This window comes from Bubalus bubalis, chromosome 20 (assembly GCF_019923935.1).
Source record: "Bubalus bubalis isolate 160015118507 breed Murrah chromosome 20, NDDB_SH_1, whole genome shotgun sequence".
NCBI classification, from domain to species: Eukaryota; Metazoa; Chordata; class Mammalia; order Artiodactyla; family Bovidae; genus Bubalus; species Bubalus bubalis.
This window is the reverse complement of record NC_059176.1, coordinates 25,636,522-25,658,879: the sequence shown is the minus strand read 5'-3', so window position 1 is coordinate 25,658,879 and position 22,358 is coordinate 25,636,522. Positions and strand designations below refer to the sequence as shown.

At 39.6% G+C, this 22,358-nt stretch overlaps 1 protein-coding gene and 1 long non-coding RNA gene across 2 annotated transcripts in view; one reads left to right on the top strand and one right to left on the bottom strand.

Annotated features, from left to right (window-relative positions):
- LOC123330865 overlaps positions 1 to 22,358 on the bottom strand; it is a 41,085-nt gene that overhangs the window by 974 nt on the left and 17,753 nt on the right. The window contains exon 3 of the long non-coding RNA XR_006547108.2: positions 2,365 to 2,417. This is a non-coding gene — a long non-coding RNA (uncharacterized LOC123330865). The remainder of the gene's footprint in view (positions 1 to 2,364; positions 2,418 to 22,358) is intronic.
- On the top strand, positions 17,632 to 18,399 carry LOC102401496 (60S ribosomal protein L7a-like). The gene has a single exon (XM_044933243.2). The coding sequence runs from the start codon at positions 17,632 to 17,634 to the stop codon at positions 18,397 to 18,399; it is 768 nt and encodes a 255-aa protein (XP_044789178.2).

The window sequence follows — 22,358 nt, the reverse complement described above, 5'->3', positions numbered from 1 at the left end:
ACTTCTCTGAAGCCTCAGTTTCTTCCTCTGTAAAATTTAGCCCACTTCATAGGGTTGCAAAAGAAATTAGATGAGATAATGTATGTACATACACTCAGCACAATGAGAACTCAGTGAATTGTAGTTTGTTATTATTGGTACTACTACCATTTACCATTTATTAATATGAAAATTAGCTAACTCAAAAATAACTCCAACTACAATTCGTTCGGAGTGGTAAAAAAAAATTTACCACACTTTAATACAGTAGTTGAACATTTGTTTATTATTCTGAACAACAGAATATGTATCTTCTTTTCATAGTTGAGAGGCCCAGAAAGGTGTAAAAACTAGAAACTCAGAGCAAAAAGTAAATGGAAAACTTGAGTTAATTTCATATTCTTCAATCCCTTGGGAGAAGGCAATGGCAACCCACTCCAGTGTTCTTGCCTGGAGAATCCCAGGGACAGGGGAGCCTGGTGGGCTGCCATCTATGGGGTCGCACAGAGTCGGACATGACTGAAGTGACTTAGCAGCAGCAGCAGCAATACCTGGAGGTTCAGTCATTTGAGGAGCAAGCATAGGACAGAAGTGTGTGTGTGTGTGTGTGTGTGTGTGTGTCCAACAATCTCCCTATCCTTTCAACGTCAAACAGCCTATGGAAGCACCCAGAGGCCAGCACCCTGGGAAGGGCTGGCACCTTTCTTTATGAAAAGGTCCTTCTCCATTTGTTTTAGGAGAATTAGTAGGGAGGAGGTTGTTTTTCTATTTTGTATGTGTGGTAAAATGTCTTTTCTGTTATGAAATAATGGTAATCATAAATTGTAGATTTTAAGTGGTGTTACACGGCAACCCTAAAAAAAGAAAAAGAAAAGGCCATTCCACTGTTTCCCCTCCAGATGTCCTTCTGGCACTTTACACCTCTCAATAATTGAGGAGACACATGTGGTTTTCTTCTACAAAAGGTAATATCTAGGCATGCAGAACCTAGGCCACCCCGCATCGCTGTCCTAATATCCTTTGCAAAATTCCTCCTTCTTCTCAAAGTTTCACCTTTTTCCTGTCTTCCCACAGCTCAAGTCATATCAGAGACAAATCCTAGAGAGCCACACTGAGAATGCAGGTCTGTTTCAAAGAGTTACTTGACTTAGGCTGTAAAAAGCAGTCAGAGACATTGAATGCTAAATATGTGAGGATGGATGAATGGTTAGAGGAATAGAAGGAGGGGAGAAAGCGCCTTAAAATCAACCACATCATCTGACAGAATCAAGAAAATTCTCTGTTATGGGGAAAGAGGCATGAAAAAGAACAGTTGAATTGTTAAAAGCTAAATCTGGATTTCAAAGAGAAATTTTTTTTATAAAACTAAGGCAATTTCCTTGCAAAACAGACTCTATTTTCCAAAAAGAATAAGAAATAAAATCTCCCAACCTTTTGAATCCCCAGTCTGACTCCCTAGAAGTAACCATGCTTTATATTAATATCTTCTAATATATCCTCCTAAGAATTGTCCTGCATTTAAAAGAATATAGGTGTGAATATATGTGTATGTGTGTGTGTAAATCTTCTTGAATTATTTCTAAACCTATTACTGAAAAAAGTTTTTTTCAATTCGGATTTTTTTTAAAAAAGCTTTTTTTAAAAAAACTGAAGCATAGTTTATTTATATTGTTGTGTCAATCTCTGCTCTACAGCAAAGTGACTCTGATACATATAGACATTCTTTTTAAAGTCCTGATTCTAAAAGCAAAACTTTCTACTAACAAGTAGTAAAGGCCTTACACAGAACAATCTCAGGCCTTCACAAGAGTCAGCAAAAGTCCAGGTAGTCTGTGAAACAGAAATAATCAAATGCTTCAAAATATTTAATTTCCTATTCCAGGAATGTGAAACAGGTGTAATTAAAATAACACTATTTTAATTAAGTGACCTCTCTTGACCAACCATCTGTGAATAATTCAGATTTCCTCCTTATTATTACTGTAAAATTAAAACGAGGTCATATAAACAAGAAGATCCTCTTTAACTATCTTTAAGCACCAGCAATATATATTTTCCACCAGTTAAAATCCTTAATGATACAAAAAATCTGTCAAGCATAACTCCCCCAATTCATTTGCCTGAAACCATCAATATTTTATCATGCACTTGCAGTTGGCTTTAATTTAACAGTCCAGGTTACTAATCAAACAAAACACCCAAGTCATTAAAAGTTAGCGTGCCATTTAGAAAGTGCATTTCACGTTTATTAAAATATCTTTCATGCAGCCATTAGAAACCTAAAGTTTTAATTACAATCAGATATTTAGTTCTACTCCCGTTATGCATTTGGCACTCTCTTGCAACTGCCCTGATTAATCTTCCAGACCCAAGTTCATCCATTACCTCCTGAAATTATTTTCTTCTCAACTTCAGAATTCATCTTTCTAGTCCACCCCCTGCAAAGAAGCAAAATGCATTTTAAAGGTGTGTAAAATAACTACCCAAAAGATGACTCATTTAAAAGATTTCATTTCAAATGTAATTTATCCTTCATAAAAGACCAAAGAGGTATCATTCAGAAAGACAAATTGAAATTAAAAATTAGCTCTTCATGTCTTTATTGTCAGTTTTCATTATTTATTTTTCTTTCTAAAGATCAGAAAAGCTCAACAAGCATTTTCCTACAATTTTCTAACTGTGTGATTCAATTAACTCTTATTTTTCTTCAAGCTTTTCAGTCTTCCCTACTCTTATTCCTGCCCTGACTTGCTCTAAAGTTCCATGAAAGAGGAATCAATATTTTTAAATGATACAAATGAACTTATTTATACAACAGAAACAGACTTATAGACTTTATAAACAAACTTGTGGTTACCAAAGGGGAAACATAGCGGGGGAGGGATAAATCAGGAGTTTGGAATTAACATACACACACGACTATATATAAGATAAAGAACCAACAAGGACCTACTGTATAGCACAGGGAACTCTACTCAATATTCTGTGATAACCTGTACGAGAAAAGAATCTCAGAAAGAATTAATATATGTGTATGTATAACTGAATCAATGTACTGTACACTTGAAACTATCACGACATTGTAAATCACCCATACTCCAATAAATTAAAAAAAAATTTTTTTAATAAAGTTTGATGAAAGATTACTGACATATAAAACATCAGATTCCATACGTAATCTAGATCTTGAGAATTACAGCATTTAGATTCTCCATCAGTCATATTTGCTGCACACTAAAAAGACATTTTAGATGAGATTTCAAGCCAACAGCAAGTATACTCACTTCTAAGGGTCACACCAATGCAAATTGTGGGACCTGCAATTGAGATGAAGGCCCCCAGTTACACAGGTATGAATGGAATTGAGAGTCTATTCAAAAAACAATCACTCAGTCATGCCTGACTCTTTGCAACCCTTTGGACTGTAGCCCATCAGGCTCCTCTGTCCATGGGATTTTTCAGGCAAGAATACTGGAGTGGGTTGCCATTTCTTTCTCTTAAGGGATCTTCCTGACCCAGGGATCAAACCCATGTCTCCTGTGTCTCCAGCATTGCAAGCAGATTCCTTATCCACTGAACCACCAGGGAAGCCTTTAGGATATGCTTTAAAGACTAAAAGCATCTTGCATCTATCAAGCTATCGCAAACATAAATCTGTAAAAGCCATGTGCATGTCTGACTTTAGTCATGTCTGACTCTTTGCAACCCCATGGACTGTAGCCCACCAGGTTCCTCTGTCCATGGGATTCTCCAGGCAAAAATACTGGAATGAGTTACCAGAGAATCTTCCTGACCCAGGGATTAAACTCACATCTCCAATGTTGCCTGCATTGGCAGATGGGTTCTTTACCACTGGTGCCACCTGGGAAGCCCAATAAAGGCCATAATTCTAAATAATATACGATTATGTTAAACATGGACTTTCCAGTGTCACTAATAGTAAAGAATCCACCTGCCAACACAGGGGAGATAAGAGACACAGGTTCTATCCCTGGGCTGGGAAGATCCCCTGGAGGAGAACATAGCAACCCACTCCAGTATTCTGTCTTGGAGAATCCCATGGACAGAGGAGTCTGGCAGGCTATGCTCCATAGGGTCGCAAAGAGTCAGACACAACTGAAGCAACTTAGCGTGCAAACATCATCAGTGCCCGGGTTAGGGTCCAGTCATGTTCCCTAGGACTTGTGTTCCACATTGCTTGATTCCAAGCTCTGAACCAAGTTGCCTTTTTTATAAGAACTAGCCTGTGGTTGTAGTACAGTAGCCTTTTTAATAGCTTCTTGCCCACTGAAATTTAAGAGCTCTTTTTATTTTGAATTATCTTTGTTCCTTTCAGTCAAAGTTGATGGAGTGTCCATCAATTCAATTCTCTTAAAAACTTTGTGGGATTTCTATGAATTTCACTGGAATGTACTTCATTAAATAAAAGCCACATCAACAAATCTCTTTAATATCTTTAAATATATTTAATCTCTTTAATTCTCTGCCTTGGGCTGAATCAGAGTGATTCATAATTATTCTGCCTTGGGCTGAATAATTAGAAGCCTTTTTTCTAGTTCTAGACATATTTTTAAATCTTTCTAGAAGATTAACAAAGGGTCTTACAGCCATATTATTTATATGATCTTACTTCAAAGGTCTTTGCCAATGGAGAGGAAGGAAATGAGAAAGTTTTATTTTCAAACCCATTAAATCCCAAGTCCTTATAGTTCCTTTAAAAATTGTTTGAATACCACAAAAGTTCTTTTTTTTTTTTTCACACTTAAGTCTCTCCATCCAAAACTTTGGTGGCTCAGTCAGTAAAGAATCCACCTGAAATGCGCAAGACCTGGGTTTGATCCCTGGGTTGGGAAGATCCCCTGGAGGAGGGCATGGCAACTCACTTCAGTATTCTTGCCTGGAGAATCCCCATGGACAGAGGAGCCTGGCAGGCTACAGTCCATGGGGTTGCAGAGAGCCAAACATGACTGAGCGATGAAGCACAGCACATCCATACCTTATTATCAGTGGCCCAAAGAAACCAACTGGCCCCTTCAGTATGCTGCCAGTAAATCTCAGCCAAACCACCAGTTGGTCAGGTTGTTCTATTTTCCCACATTACTGCAGACAACAATATTGTCTAACTTTCCTCCATTATACAAGGATCACATTTTTTCCAACCTCCAAAACCAAATTTCTCCCTCCTTCTAGGATTCACCAGCTTTTATCTTCAATGGTCTTCCAGATTTTATCAATAGGCTCCTCAAGGCCTTCTAGCTTCTGCTTACTGCCTAGTCCCAAAGCCGTACATTTTATGGTTTTAGTAGAGAAGCACCCCACTTCCAGGTACCAAATTCTAATTTTCTATCACACCATACGCTGAATAACTTAAGACAATAAGTTATTGTCTTAAGTTAATGATGTATATATTCATCATTATATTTCATGAATCTGTGAGTCAAGAATTCAATCAAGACTCAGTTGGACAATGCCTTTGTTCCACATGAAATCAACTGCCATCAATGAGTCACTGGGTGGTATTCAGCTGATGGGCTGGTTGGAAGGTCCTTGATGGCTTCATTTGCATGTTTATAGCCTTGGTGGAGATGGCTAGAAGGTTGAGTTCAGCTAGGACTGTCTTACACTGAGGCCCCAGCATGCTGGTCTCAGGGTATATGGACTTCTTTTTTTTTTTTTTTTTTTTTTTTTCCACTTTTTTTTTTTTAATTTTATTTTCTTTTTAAACTTTACAAAATTGTATTAGTTTTGCCAAATATCAAAATGAATCCGCCACAGGTATACATGTGTTCCCCATCCTGAACCCTCCTCCCTCCTCCCTCCCCATACCATCCCTCTGGGTCATCCCAGTGCACCAGCCCCAAGCATCCAGTATCGTGCATCGAACCTGGACTGGCAACTCATTTCATACATAATATTACACATGTTTCAATGCCATTGGTAGCTCAGCACACTTAGAGAAATTTTTCCTATAAAGGGGAAGTAGAAGTTGCCAGTCTCTTATACTAGAAACTGGCACATTGTCACTTCTGCTATATCCTATTGGTCTAGCAACCATAGAGCCCAGATTTAAGGAGCAGAGACATAGATTTTACCTCTCAGTGGGAGGAGTGTTCAAAAATATTGCAGACGTCTTTAATCTATGACAGATACTATGAGCTAGGCATTCTTATTCTCATTCTACAAAGAAAACTAAACTTAGAAAGGATAGGTAATTTTCCCAAAGTCATACAGTTACAGTAACGCTAGAATTCCAACCTAATCATCTATCTGTGTGGAAAAGTAAATAAATTACCTAACAACTCCCAAAAAGTAGTGATTAAAATAGCATCATCTTCTGGAGAAACAAAGTATATGTCTATGTGGCCCTGCTGTCCATCAGCTCAGGATACAAGCTTCCTCCCTTCCTTTCATCGATGCTCTCAAGTCGATTTATAGAAGTTACACTTCCTGAACGTTCATAAAAGAACAAATGATCACATACTACAAATGTCTTAGAAAGGTAATGTCCAAGTCCATTTATGAAGGTACATCTGACAAATCCAACCTGACAGTATGATCTCTCAGAGGTGGAGGATATAATGAGACTACTACTACTCTTCTGGACCAACATGGAGAATTTTGCTGAGGATGAAGTAACAGGAACCTTGGGGAGCAAGGGATTTTGTCATCCTGGAGTGATGACCATTATGGAAAGGATTGCTGATAGAGTCAGAGGCAAGCCCTCTTGCCCTATGGCAGGAAGAAAACATAGCTGTGGGTCCACAGTCTGTGGTCCTACAAGGGGAGATTTTGCAGGAAGGATGGGACTTTCAACAATAAAAATCAGACCTAACTTCCAGAAATTATTCCTGGAAAGAAAAAAAGAGAGCAAGGATCAATGTGCCCACATATATAATGTCCTAGAAAGTTCAGGTTTAGAATATACATACCACAGACGGGGTCAAGGGACCCATGGTCAAAATTACATGCAAAATTTGGCACAGATCAAATGGGAATTGTGTCAGGAAGGCTGAAGCCCAGCATGCATAGAAAGTGAAAGTCAAAGTCACTCAGTCGTGTCTGATTCTTTGTGACCCCAAGGACTATACAGTCCATGGAATTCTCCAGGCCAGAATACTGGAGTGGGTTCCCTTCCCTTAGTTCCCTTCTCCAGGGGATCTTCCCAACCCAGGGATCAAACCCAGGTCTCCCACATCGCAGGTGGATTATTTACAAGCTGAGCCACTAGAGAAACCCCCAGAATGCACAAATGATGCAAAAGACAGTAAAGAAAAGTAAGATTTTTGTATGATTTTGTTTGGGGCAGGAACATGGAAGATGTAAATCTGTCAAATAGAGATTATGGTGCGATGTTAGCAGATCATAGAGAAAGTAGAACTGCTCAACTTCTATTTTGATTCTTTTCTTTAAAGAGAATGGGCATCTGGCTGTAAAGAGAAGCATAAATATTGAAAAAGCTGAAGCCCAGGTGGAAGAGATGATGTTGAACAAAATTCTCATTTTCTGTCAAAAACGAGTTCCTCTCTTCCTAAGAATCCAGTATAGTTGAATAGACGAAGAGTTGGGACACTGTAAATGCAAGATTCTCCTCTGCACAATTTAGGCTGCCAATGAAAACCTGTGCCAGTCAGCTCTCAGAGTGCCAGGCTCACAGGTGTGTCCCAGGGATCTATAGATAATACAGGAAGTCAGAATCCAGTGGGGCTGGGGACAAAGAGGCTTATATAGTGATTATTAACTGGTACAAAATTTCTTTGGAGGTAATGGAAATGTTCTGGAATTAGTGGCGACAGTTTTCACAACCTTGTGAATATATTAGGTTGGCCAAAAAGTTTGTTTGGGTTTTCCCCCAAACAAACTTTTTGGCCAACCCTATACTAAAAAACCCCTGAATTATATACTTTGAAGGATGACTTTTATGGTATATGCATTATATCTTAATTTCTTTTGAAGAATACATTATCACATTTTTACCAACCTCAGTTCCAAGTTTCTTTTCTGTGTCTACCTATCCAAAATTTTAAAAAGCTAATGACCAGGACACATTCCTGTCAGCTAAAGAACAAAGCCAAATTCCATTTTTAAAGTTCTTATTCTTTGTGACTGATGACAAAACAAAACAGTTTGCTTTTTACTTTTATGGGGGGAAAGTATAGGAATATAACCAAATCTAGCGTGTTTTTTAAGAAAGCATTTTGTGCTCATTTTTTTAAGCAAAAAAAAATGAGAGCAAAAGATGGAATCACAACTGTGGCAATATTACACTAAATTGCCCATCACCAAAAAACTAGATGGGATAATAATTGGCTAAAGTAGTGAGCCCAGTTCCCTAGTAACTCTTTAGGAACCAACTGCACATACAATTGTTGAAAGAGAGATAAGAAAGAGCTAGAATGGGAAAGTCTTAGTGACTTTAGCAGCGATGGCTTTAAAAGAAGCAGCAGAATGATGGAGCTGCTGTGCTACGAATGCATCTGAGTTGTGAAACCTAGAGTCCAGTTTAGTCTGGGGGAGGAAGGATAATGGTCCTACTCTAGTCTGTGTGGATCAGAATATCTGGAGCAGAAGCCTGGAAGGGAAGAGAGCTTGGGAGAGAAGGGATACATGTATATGTGTGCCTGAGTCCCCTTTGCTGCTCACCTGAAACTACCACAATATTGTTGATTGGTTATACCCCATTACAAAATAAAAAGTTTTAAAATTTTTTTTTAATTTCTAAAAAAGAATATCTAAAGCACTATAAGCCATTCTGAGCGCCACCATCCCAGAGGATCACATGCAAACTAGAACTTGATGGAATACTAAAGGTCTGACACCATGACGTAAGTTAAACCATTAAAAGGACAGATACTATTTAGCTTAGGAAAGAAAAGGAAAAAGAGAAACCTAAAAGTTCTCTTTTTAAAAAATTATCAGAAAGACTCAGTTTTTTTAATCTTTATGACTTTATTAGCAACATCGCAGAAAAAGAAAAAAGCTAAGGTTGCCAAACATTTGAGGCCTGAGTTGAATAACCTCAGACAAACTAGGTACATTACCAGAAGTCACAGTTAACTGATATCACAAATAAATGTGAAGGGGCAAGAAAAATTGGGACCTTCAGTTAAAAGTGGAAGCAGAACCTGGCCACAGGGAGAAGGGAAAAGACAGTCAATGGAGACATTATGCTTGGTCATTCCTCAGGCATGTCCCAGAGGTCTGTATTATTTAAATGTCTCCAAATGGTTAGCAGACATTTTGTTCAATCCAAAAAGCCCAATGAGATATTTGGCTCATAAGACAAGTTGTCTGTGCCAGAAGAACCTTGAAGCTTCAGTTCAGTTCAGTTGCTCAGTCGTGTCCGACTCTTTGGGACCCCACGGACTGCAGCACACCAGGCGGCCCTGCCCATCACTAACTCCCAGAGTTTACTCAAACTCAAGTCCATTGAGTCAGTGATGCCATTCAACCATCTCATCCTCTGTCTTCCCCTTCTCCTCCTGCCTTCAATCTTTCCCAGCCATCAGGGTCTTTTCAAATGAGTCAGTTTTTCACATCAGATGGCCAAAGTATTGGAGTTTCAACTTTAGCATCAGTCCTTCCAATCAATATTCAGGACTGATTTCCTTTAGGATGAACTGGTTGGATCTCCTTGCAGTCTAAGGGACTCTCTCAAGAGCCTTCTCCAATACCACAATTCAAAAGCATCAATTCTTTGGCACTCAGCTTTCTTTATAGTCCAACTCTCATATCAATACATGACTACTAGAAAAACCATAGACTTGACTAGACAGACCTTTGTTGGCAAAGTGATGTCTCTGTTTTTTAATATGCTGTCTAGGTTGGTCATAACTTTTCTTCCAAGGAGTAAGCGTCTTTTAATTTCGTGGCTGCAGTCACCATCTGCAGTGATTTTGGAGCCCAAAAAATAAAGTCTGACACTGTTTCCCCATCTATTTCCCATGATGTGATGGGACCAGATGCCATGATCTTCATTTTCTGAATGTTGAGCCTTAAGCCAACTTTTTCACTCTCCTTTTTCACTTTCATCAAGAGGCTCTTTAGTTCTTTGCTTTCTACCATAAGGGTGGTATCATCTGCATATCTGAGGTTATTGATCTTTCTCCCAGAAATCTTGATACCAGCTTGCACTTCATCCAGCCCAGCGTTTCTCATGATGTACTCTGCATATAAGTTAAATAAGCAGGGTGACAATATACAGCCTTGACATACTCCTTTTCCTATGTGGAACCAGTCTGTTGTACTATGTCCAGTTCTAACTGTTGCTTCCTGACCTGCATATAGATTTCTCAAGAGGCAGGTCAGGTGGTCTGGTATTCCTATCTCTTTAAGAACTTTCCACAGTTTGTTGTGATCCACACAGAGGCTTGGTCTATCCAAAGCATCCATGAATATAGTTGGTCCATTACAGTTTGGACAGGACCAAATATCAAGGGCCTTTGGCATAGACCAAATATCTTATAAATGTTTTGGACAGAACCAAATGGTCTTGCAAATATCAAAGACATTCGGGGGTAAATCAACATCTTACGAATGTTTTTAACAAGAGCAAATGTCCCTCAGGAACCAAATAATTCTTAGGCAGCCAGAACATGATTAGTTTTACCACCTGATATTTGGAAACCACCCTTCTAGAGAGCACTATGATCATGTCACATATGTCCTTAAAAATCCTGTCATTCCCTGTAATTGCCAAAAATAAAATTCAAAAAATTTAACTTGACTTCAGAACTCTACTCAGGATGACCCAGTTCTACTTTTAAAATTTTATCTCCCTTTCCTTCCCATCACCAGTCTTGCTCTCTAACCAAACTCCTGTATATATTACTCAGCCAGAATACATCTCTATTTGCTCCCTCTGCACATCTGTTTATTCCATTCCCTCTACCTGGAACACTTGTTCTCTTTGCATCCACCCACCCATCACCAAATCTGCTATTCATACAATCCACCTTGAAGCAAAGGATCAAAAGTATATTATGAGTTCTTTTTGGATTATTCCATGCTAAAAGTATTCTATCATCCACATCCCTCTCAATTCGCAATCATTAAGTTACAACTTAGGTCTCAGTTTGTTTATCTGTAAAACTATAACTACCAACTTCATAGACTTTTTTGAAGATTGACTTTATAAATGTGAAGCACCTAGAATAGTGTAAGAATATATGAGCTCTATAATTTATCATTATTCTTATTAGTTGTATGATTCTTTTTACAGAAGGAAGTTAGTATGACAAATCATAGTCTCTACCGCTACAGTTGGTCCTGAAGCTATAACTGATACCATCCATTTATGATTCTCTATCGTTAATTCTAGATCCCTCTCCCTTTGGCTAGCTACTGCTGGTTTAGGTTTCTTGCCTGCTGGGTAACATAGCCAGTATAGGTATTCCGGCAGTTGCCATTAGTGTATATTTCAATATTACATTCAGGAGATGGGAAAACAACCACAGGAAAGGTCCATGAATCAACAGGAGCCATTGTGAGTTAGCTTCCATTTGTCATCTGACCACCATAAGCCCCCACTTTTGACTACCAGACCTTGCTAGCATTTTCAGAGATCAGATCAGATCAGTTGCTCAGTCGTGTCTGACTCTTTGCGACCCCATGAATCTCAGCACGCCAGGCCTCCCTGTCCATCACCAACTCCGGGAGTTCACTGAGACTCACGTCCATTGAGTCAGTGATGCCATCCAGCCATCTCATCCTCTGTCGTCCCCTTCTCCTCCTGCCCCCAATCCCTCCCAGCATCAGAGGCTTTTCCAATGAGTCAACTCTTCGCATGAGGTGGCCAAAGTACTGGAGTTTCAGCTTTAGCATCATTCCTTCCAAAGAAATCCCAGGGCTGATCTCCTTCAGAATGGACTGGTTGGATCTCCTTGCAGGCCAAGGGACTCTCAAGAGTCCTCTCCAACACCACTTTTTCTCAAAAGCATCAATTCTTCGGCACTCAGCCTTCTTCACAGTCCAACTCTCACATCCATACATGACCACAGGAAAAACCATAGCCTTGACTAGACGAACCTTTGTTGGCAAAGGAATGTCTCTGCTTTTGAATATGCTATCTAGGTTGGTCATAACTTTGCTTCCAAGGAGTAAGCGTCTTTTAATTTCATGGCTACAGTCACCATCTCTAGCATTTTACTTCCCAGGAAATTAGGATTAGTACAGAGCCAGTATCTAGTAAAACCCAGAGGTCTTTTACTCAATGCACATTTATTCTAGCAGATAGGCACCAGTCCCATTAGGACTGGTGAGAAGCCTTGAGAGAAGATTTACAGAATATACTTGTGGCAACAATACAAAGTCCTTCCCACAGTGACCCAGCTGCCCTTCAATCAAGGAACTCTGAGTCTGTGAACTGGCTCAGTCTGGAAAATGGGTGAATGGCCATGACTCTCCATTGTGGCAACTCAAATCAGGTTGCTGACCAGCAGCTGTGGAGTTTGTATTGTTGTGGCTTTCTGCTATATGAATGTAGCAATATTCTAGAAGAATGCCCATCCCTTTCTTTCATGATTACACCATGATCACTTGGCTTCTGTGGGAGAGAACCCTGTGGACCAAAACATTCTGATTACCAGTCACCCTCCTATCCTTACCTGTAAAGTTTACTGAGTGACCTGGAGCTAGTTCACAGCAAACAGCCTGCTGGATTCCTGCAGCAACTTGTAGGGGAGTGAGTACCAACGGGCCTCTGCCCACTGTTAAGTAGCCACACCAGCAGGGAAAAAAGAAAAAGAAAAAAAGCATGCCGAAACCAGAAAGAGAAGCTCCATCCTCACCTATGCTGTGCAGTATCCCTCCAGCACCCTCCATTGTGAAAGCCTAATATTGTACCAGATGACAAATAAAAAATGATTACCTGGTCCAGCTCCAAAATCACAAGGTAAAAAAAAAAAAAAGTGGATTTGGAGCTAAGAGATAATAAGCTGATAACTGGCACATATGCTCACTGCTCTGAGACTTTGATCCCTTGCTTGATACTATGCCGAGGTAGTTCTGGCCTTTCTATCTCCTGCAATGTGGTGGTCATCACTCTTTCCAAGCTTCCAGGGGCCATCCAGCACTGTACAGAGAGTGGCTTCAAGAGTCCTTGCCAGAACATTAAATCCTGAACCACAGGCAAGTATATTCATTGTAGCAAACTCTTGCCTTATCTAACTCTATAATCTATAGGCTCCCAGGCCATCACTCTCAAAACCCAATCCCAGGTTAATATACCAGTATTAGCATTATTATATGCTCAGCCTCTGGTCAGGGAACAAAGATTCCATAAGCCACATAGCATGGTCAAAAAAATTTTAATTAAATAAAATTTAAAAGAAAGATGTGGAACACACACATAAATACATATACAAGGAGTATTATTCAGGCATGAAAAAGACTGAACCAATGCCATTTGCAGCAACATAAATGGACCTAGAGATTATCAAGCTAAAGAAAGGCAAGTATCATATGCTATCACCCACATGTGGAATCCAATTTTAAAAAATAATACAAATGAGCTTATTCATAAAACAGAGGTACTTACAGATATTGAAAACAAACTTATGGTTACCAAAGGAGAAACCGTGGGGGAGGCATAAATCAGGAGCTTGGATTAATATACACACACTACTATATATAAGATAGATAACTAACAAGGACTGTATAGCACAGGGAACTCTATCAATATTCTGTGATAACCTATATGAGAAAAGAACCTAAAAAAGAATGAATATATGTATATGCATAAAAAAATCACTTTGCTGTACACCTAAAACTTACACAACATTATAAATCAACTATACTCCTATAAACTTTTTTTAAAAAATTCACCTTTCAACCCTTCAGTGATCTTCTACACCAGCTTTCTACAAATAGTTGGCTCAGTTTTTCCAAATTCCTGTAGTTACATGGAAGGAAATATTTCAAAATACTAATTTTTGTCATCTATAAGTAGTAGAAAAGAATAGAATGATTTTGCTTTCTTTTTTACATTAGTCTGTGTTTTTTCCAAAGTTTCTACAATGAACATATATTACATCTATAATCAGCAAGGGAAAAAACTGCTGGACTGGATTTTTTTTTTTTTTCCACCTCATCCCAATCTTCCATCACTAACACCTTCTCTATATCTCCACCTCAGCCCTTCCTGCTAAATAATCTTTGAAAAGATAAAGTATTGCTAGCATAATATAGCTAAGCTAAGCAATGAGGGCCAGTCACTATCAGCAATGGAGAGTTTTATTATCTTATATTTTATTTGCCCTAAGAAATCTGAAGGACCTGAAAAGTCAAGTGCTATTTCTCCAGGGTGAAACTGGAACCCTGGAGGGAAGACTACCAATTTTGTGGGGCAAGAGAGGAGAAAAGGAGATCACCCAGGGTGACTCTCTAGATGGACTGTTGGACAAATCTCTGCAGAAAGTTAATAAAATAAAAATTGGTGCCCTCATGTGGACTTGGTGTGCAATCATGAATATGTACTCATATTGATCAATCAGCTATTACAAGTGTAAATAAGGACTAACAAACAAACAAAAAACCCACAGTCTGAACAATCATAGGATAAGTAACAAATGAGAGTTTCAAAAAAATAAGTGTCAATACTGTATAGCACAAGGAACTCTGCTCAGTGTTACATGGCAACCAGGATGGGAGGGGAATTTGTGGGGAGAATGGATACATGTATATGTATGGCTGAGTCCCTTTGCTGTCCATCTGAAACTATCACAACATTGTTAATCGGCTATACCCCAATATAAGATTAAAAGTTTTTAAAAAATAAAAAATAATTTTTAAAATGAGTGTCAAGGAAGACATCTGATACTTTTTTCCTATGATCATTGCCTTCCCTCTCATCCAGCTCTGAGGTATTTTAGAAACCAAGAAAAAAATGTAGCATGTGTGTGTGTGTGTGTGTGTGTGTAACAGACATATAAAAATGGGACACTTTTGAAATCACTGCTCTCCTGTTAAGTCATATCCAGTCCTAGCCTGTGCCAATAGACTGCAATGAGCATCACCCTAGGCTACACATGTCAGGTTTCAAATAATCACCACAATAAAGGATAAAACATTCCTCTATCTTCTAGCAGGACTGCAAGTAATCCTCAAAATAATCATGTTGAGACCATGACTAATTTATTTTTCACATTAATAAAGAAAGCTTTGACAATTTTCTTCATTCTGATGAGACATATTCTTGGTTCCAAAAATCCTTTCTTGTGATTAACTTCTCTCTCTCCTGTGGTCATGAAGCCCATTTCCCCTTGTTCTATTCTTGGAGGGTAACAGTTGCTTAGCCTTTTCCCCAGAAGCACTTCATTGTTAGAGTCTACCATGAGATTACTTATCCATTCTTTAAACAAAGTAATCCATGTTTATGTGACGCCTCCTCAAACATTTCATTTTCCCATTCCAATCAAATTTATCATTTCCCTTTTAATCTACTCCAAATTTTCTCTGTCCCCTAAACCAAATCAAATATGTGAACTTCTGGGTGATTTCTAAGCATCACACATTCCCTATTATAAATGAAGGAAATACAGAATTGTAAAGGGATTTCTTTGATGTCCTGGAATATGTGGCTATGCTGAAGCAGACTGTAAAAACTGTCCTTTTTTTTTTTAGCCTTGGACAAGTGGAAGAACAAGTTATGCCATGTGTGAAAGCCATTAATACTTGGTAAAATGGCGCCATCTAGTGCCTACATCTGCAAGAGAAGGGTAGGAAGAAAACTGTAAATCAATTACAGTGCAAAATGACAACTCCAGAAACTGACAGGGCCAAGGCAATTTAATAACAATAGGTCGATTGACTCCGGGGACCATAATTCTTAGTCTATCGACTGGGTCACTGGAGCAGCTTAACAACTAATATAGCCTTTTTCCAGAGAGAAACACACTGTTCTGAGTGTGCTAGAGAGGTTTACAAAGAGGAGCAAGAGACAAACTCCAACTACTTCATGCCTGGCTCTGCTGTAAGTGTTTTCACCCTTCCTTTTTTTTTTTTTTTTTTTTCCCATATAATCATGACATCATCTTATAAGGCAAGTATTATCATCCCCATTTTACAGATGAAAAACTGAGGCCAAGAGAGGCCAAAATCTTACCTTAGGTTTCAAACCCACTTTCTCTCTTTTGCACTACCCCAGAGAGAACGTATAGGAAAACACCTCAGCTCCCTTTCCTATCCATCATTCTCCACGTGGAAGACCAGGGAGACACTGCTGGTCCAGTACTACCACCAGGGAGTCCACACTGTGATGTACAACTCTGCTGAAAGACGCCAAAGGGGCAACCTGAAGACATGGAGTGAAGAGGACAAACACTGGACTAGCATAAAAGCATTTCCTGTAGCCCAGTTTGAACATCACTTTTTTGTTGCCATTGTTTTTGTCTGCCTTTAAATCAGTAGCTCCTAGATGCCAGGGGCTATACTCTTGATACGTCATGCTAAGTTGCTTCAGTCATGTCCGACTCTGCAACCCCATGGACTGTAGCCCACCAGGCTCCTCTGTCCATGGGATTTTTCCAGGCAAAAATACTGGAATGGGTTGCTATTCCCTTCTCCAAGGGATCTTCCGAACCCAAGGATAGAACCTGGATCTCTCACATTGCAGGCAGATTCTTTACCATCTGAACCACCAGGGAAGCCCAGAGTATTTTAAGATATTACATTTTCATTCATGTATGATATTACATTTTTAATTCAACCAGTAGATCTACTTGGTAAATGAATCAATGAGGCCATTGGAAAAAAGTATATAAAACATTAAGTATATCATCATTAAAAAATAAAGAACAATGATGAGCTCCTGATATAACAAGGATAAAATACATAAAAATAGAAATAAGAGACTTCCCTGGCAATCCAGTGGTTAGGACTCTGTGCTTCCACTGCAGGGGGCACAGGTTCTATCCTGGTGAGGGAACTAAGACCCCACATACTTCAACTAGCAACTAAATATCCCACAGGCTGCAACCAAGACCCAGTACAGCCAAATAAAAATATTTTCAATGCAGTGAGTTCTTTAAATTTTATGGGAAGTTTTTGTTGATTTGTTGTTTCCCTCAAAGAAATATCATGAAGTATAGTTGCATCTAGGAAAATTTTCTTGAGAATTCTATTCTAACTAGAAATATAAACAAAAAAAAAAACTAAAGGAATTTTATATCTCTTCTAGAATATATGCACACACTCAATTTTGATGACCAGTAGGCAACTGTAAAATATTCTCAAATGAAAGAAAATCTTAGCCTGATACATATTCCAGCCTAAGTTTTAAAAAAAATAGCATTCTGTAAGGGAGTTAATTACATTGAGTATCTGAAGGCTTCCCAATGAGTCAATAACATCTTCCAATAGAATCCAAGCCATTTCACTCCTAGGTTTGTCATAGAATCTCTATATAGCAAAAACACACTTTAACTCTGTGGGCCTTCCCCTCATGTTGCAGGGGGGTTGGAGGATAGACAGGGTCTACAACCTGGAGCTGTGCCTTTCAAGTGTGAAGGTGAGCTCATAGCTCTCATCAGTAGAACAGAAGGTTTGAGAAGTTTCAAACAAATAATCATCTCTGCTTATCTATCCATTCTCTCTTGAAGGGGGTGTCTCTGTTTAAAAAAAAAAAAAAATTCTCTGTCTCTCTGCCAGCCCTTCAAGATGCTGAAGGGAAAGAAGGCCAAGGGGAAGAAGGTGGCCCTGGCTTCCACTGTGGTGAAGAAGCAGGAGGCCAAGAAGGTGGTCAACCCCCTTTTCGAGAAAAGGCCCAAGAATTTTGGCATTGGACAGGTTATCCAACTCAAAAGGGTCCTCACCTGCTTCGTCAAATGGCCCCGCTACATCCAGCTGCAGCAGCAAAGGGCTATTCTCTATAAGCGGCTGAAAGTGCTTCCTGCAATTAACCAACTCACCCAGGCCTTGGACCGACAAACAGCTACTCAACTACTTAAGCTGACCCACAAGTACAGTCCAGAGACGAAGCAAGAGACAAAGCAGAGGTTGCTGGCCCAAGAGGAGAAGAAAACTGCCAGCAAACTGCCCACCAAGAGGCCACCTGTCCTTCGCGCAGGGGTCAACACTGTCACCACCTTGGTGGAGAACAAGAATGCTCAGCTGGTGGTAACTGCGCATGACATGGTCCTCCTGTGCTCAAAGATGGGGGTTCCCTACTGCATCATCAAGGGGAAGGCCCGGCTGGAGCGCCTGATCCACAGGAAGACCTGCACCACTGTGGCCTTCACACAAGTCAACTCGGAGGACAAGAGTGCCCTGGCTAAGCTGGTGGAAGCCATCAGGACCAATTACAACGACAGATATGATGAGATCCACCGTCAGTGGGGAGGCAATGTCTTGGAGCCAAAGTCAGTGGCTCTCATCACCAAGCTGGAAGAGGCGAAGGCCAAAGAGCTGGCCACCAAACTGGGCTGAGTATGCACCACTGAGCTTTCTGTACATAAAAGTAACAAAAAATTCTTTTAAAAAAGAATTCTCAAAACCCCTGCCTAAGCTTCTCTTGTTCAGCAATACAGCTTTGCCAACGAGCTTAAATTAGGATACAGATGGATGATGTGGAAGGACAAAGGAAATACCATGTGCAAAGACATAGGGGTGTAAGAATGTGTTTCTTCAGGCAAAAGCAAATCATTCAAAAGAACCGGCACAAAGGGTATGATCACTGAAAAAGTAGACAAGGGGCAGATTATGAAAAATTCTTGCATGAGTGCTAAAGGAAGTATATACTTTAGATTATACTTCAGACTAGTATTTCTCACATATAAGTAGCATAAAAGGAGAAATATTTTCACAGATCCTGTCTTGACTTAAATTCTCTTTAAATATCATGGCAGACACTGTTTATAATTCCCTAATATTTGTTCTCACCATCTTGCTCTTAGTTAATAGAATTCTTCAAATTTTACCTCGAGCCTACATTCCCCAGCCTCCCTTGCAACTGAGGGATCAAATGACCACATTCTGGCCAGTGAGAAGTACCTGGAAAGAACGTCTACATCTTCTGGGTCATGTTCTCATAAGGAAGCTACTTGCCCCTTTTCTTCCTCTCTACTCCTTCCCACAGGCTGGAAATTCAGAGAAATGGTGACAAACCAGCTTCAGCCATGTGAATGAAGGCAATACCCCTGGACCTAACTGCTCACATGTGCTCTGTGTGACCAGCAACGTCAGCATCACCTGGGAGTTTGTGGAAGTGCAGAATCAGCCCGAACCAGACCTACTGAGGTTGATTCTATAGTTAAATAAGATCTCCAGGGAATTCCCTGGTGGTTCAATGTGCTCTGTGCTCTGACTGCCAAGGGCCCAGGTTCAATCTCTGGTTAGGGAACTAAGAAACTTCAAGCCAAGCAGTGCAGTGAGAAAAAAAAAAAAAAAAAAAAAAAAAAAAAAAAAAAAATATATATATATATATATATATATCCCCAAGTGATTCATATTTACATTAAATTTTGAGAAGCACCAATCTAGGAGAAGGCAAGGGGAGCAAACTAGTAGGAAAATGGGTCTCCAGATGACGATGCTACAGTACTGGACAACTGACTAGCTCAGATGTTTATGAGAGAGTAGACTTTCTACATTTGCTTAAGCCACCTTTTTTTCTTAATCTCTAATCCTATATACAAACTATATTAATATATACAAATGTAAAACATGGCATAAATACCCATCCATATTTTTTTAATACCGATGTCTTTATGTATTCCTTTTAAAACCACACACCTTGGATGAAACTTGAAACTACACTCTTCCAACAGAAACCACACAACTTGCCTCCAAACATATTGAAGCTCAGGTTCTTTATGCCTCAGCACAGAAGGAATTCAGCAAGAGGCAAAGTGATAGGTAAGAAGTATATTTATCAATATCCTTTGTAAAGAGGTTGCAGGAAAATGTGAGAGGTCACTCATCCAGGTCTTGGATGAGTTCCTGGGACAGGCCAAAGAATGAGGGTCCCTGGCTTCAGGCAAGAAAGGATTCAAGAGCAAGCTGTATGTTCCATAGGCAGAATGTGGCCCATCTCAGAAGGTGAGAGCTGCCTGGAAATATGGGACAGTTAGATTTTCTGGGCTGGGTAACTTCATAAGCTAATGACTGAGAGGGCTTCCCTGGTGGCTCGGTGTTAAGAATCCACCTGCCAATGCAGTTGTTGTTGTTCATTCGCTAAGTCATGTCTGATTCTTTGTGACCCCATGGACTGTAGCATGCCAGGCTCCCCTATCCTTCACTATCTTCCAGAGTTTGCTCAAATTCAGCAATGCTATCTAACGATCTCATCCTCTGCCCCCTTCTCCTTTTGCCTTTCCCAGCATCAGGATCTTTACCAATGAGTCCTTCCAGGGTCTTTACCAGGGTCTTTCCCAGCATCAGGGGCTTTTCAAATGAGTTAGTTCTTCTCATCAGATGGCCAAAGTGTTGGAACTTCAGCTTCAGCATCAATCCCTCCAATGAATATTCAGGGTTGATTTCCCTTCAGGTTGACTGGTTTGATCTCTTTGCAGTCCAAGATATTCTCAAGAGTCTTCTCTAGCACCACAATTCAAAAGCATCAATTCTTCAGCACTGCCTTCTTTATGGTCTAACTCTCACAACCATACAAATTGTCAATGCATGGGGAGGGAGGTGTGAGGAGGGTTCAGGATAGGGAACACGTGTATACCTGTGGCAGATTCATTTTGATATATGGCAAAACCAATACAATATTGTAAAATTAAAAAATTAAATTAAATTAAAGAAAAAAAAATTGTCAATGCAGGAGACGGGGTTCAATCCCTGGGTTGGGAAGATCCCCCAAAGAAGGAAATGGCAACCCACTCCAGTTGTCTTGCCTGGGAAATCCCATGGAGAGGGGAGCCTGGCAAGCTACAGTCCATGGGGTCACAAGGAGTCAGATACAAACTTAGTGACTAAACAACAAATGAGTAGAAGGATTACTTCAACTGCTTGGGGAAAGGTGTGGGGATTTCTAGGAACTGGGACATCACCCACATTTTGGACTTTTACAGTCTGCCCCAGAACTTCCAGGTACCTGTGGGTTTGTATTTAGTATATGCTTTTGTATTACAAAGCTATGGTTTTCCAGTAGTCATGTATGGATGTGAGAGTTGGACTATAAAGAAAGCTGAGCGCTGAAGAATTGATGCTTTTGAACTGTGGTGTTGGAGAAGACTCTTGAGAGTCCCTTGGACTGCAAGGAGATCCAACTAGTCAGTCCATCCTAAAGGAAATCAGTCCTGAATATTCATTGGAAGGACTGATGCTGACGCTCCAATACTTTGGCCACCTGATGCAAAGAACTGACTCACTAAAAAAGACCCTGATGCTGGGAAAAATTGAAGGCAGGAGAAGGGGATGACAGAGGCAGAGATGGTTGGATGGCATCACTGACTCAATGGACATGAGTTTGAGTAAGCTCTGGGAGTTGGTGATGGACAGGGAAGCCTGGCGTGCTGCAGTCCATGGGGTCGCAAAGAGTCAGACATGACTAAGCAACTGAACTGAACTTGTATTACAATGAGTGTATAACGAGGCTCACGGTGTACAGGAAGTCAAATCACCCACTACCTTGGACTTAATTCTTCTAAACAGTTTTTGTCATATCCTCAATGGCTACATCATTCTTTTAAAGGTTGTGCCCTGTCCCCTTCCCTCCTCACTTTGACTTTATTCAGTACCAACACCACTACTAAATTGTATATGCTATACTGGTTTTAGCTGAGCTGATTATATGCTGGTCCAGAGCTATAAAAATGTTTTTTAATTATAAATGAAATAAAAACAAACTATGAAACCAATAAAAATCCAAATGAACAACTGTTTTAATATAATGAAATGGATGACGTTTTTCTGCTGGAACAAAGTCACTCTTCACAACATAGCAATGTACTGAGGCTTTCAGACAAATGCTCTTGAGTTTGGCAGGTTTGTCTACATGTGTTTTGTGAGAACTCAGTTCTCTTAGAACTTGACTCTGTTTGAAATACTGTCAACAATTAATAGCACCAAATGCCACGTCATTTGACTTTGCTTGGCTTAAGTGTATCACTTAATATATTAAGTTACCTCTTTTCACATTCACCCAGGACAATTCAAGAAGCACTACTTAACATCAGTAATTTTATACAATTTATAAATTTTTACAATTTATACAATTGCAAATACAGTTTATAAGACTCTCACCCAAACCAAGAGAAATAAAACTTATTTTTATACACAAAAAAACTACACAAATGTCCATAGCAGCTCTATGTAATAGCCAAAAACTGGAAACAACCCGAATATGTTTCAACAGGCAAATGGCTAAATAAGCTGCAGTACAGTATATAACACAATGAAATACCTTTCAGTAAGAAAATGACATATTGATATGTATAACA

Bases quoted from the DNA above. Each gene is read 5' to 3' on its own strand.
- LOC102401496 (XM_044933243.2), top strand. From the start codon at position 17,632: ATGCTGAAGGGAAAGAAGGCCAAGGGGAAGAAGGTGGCCCTGGCTTCC.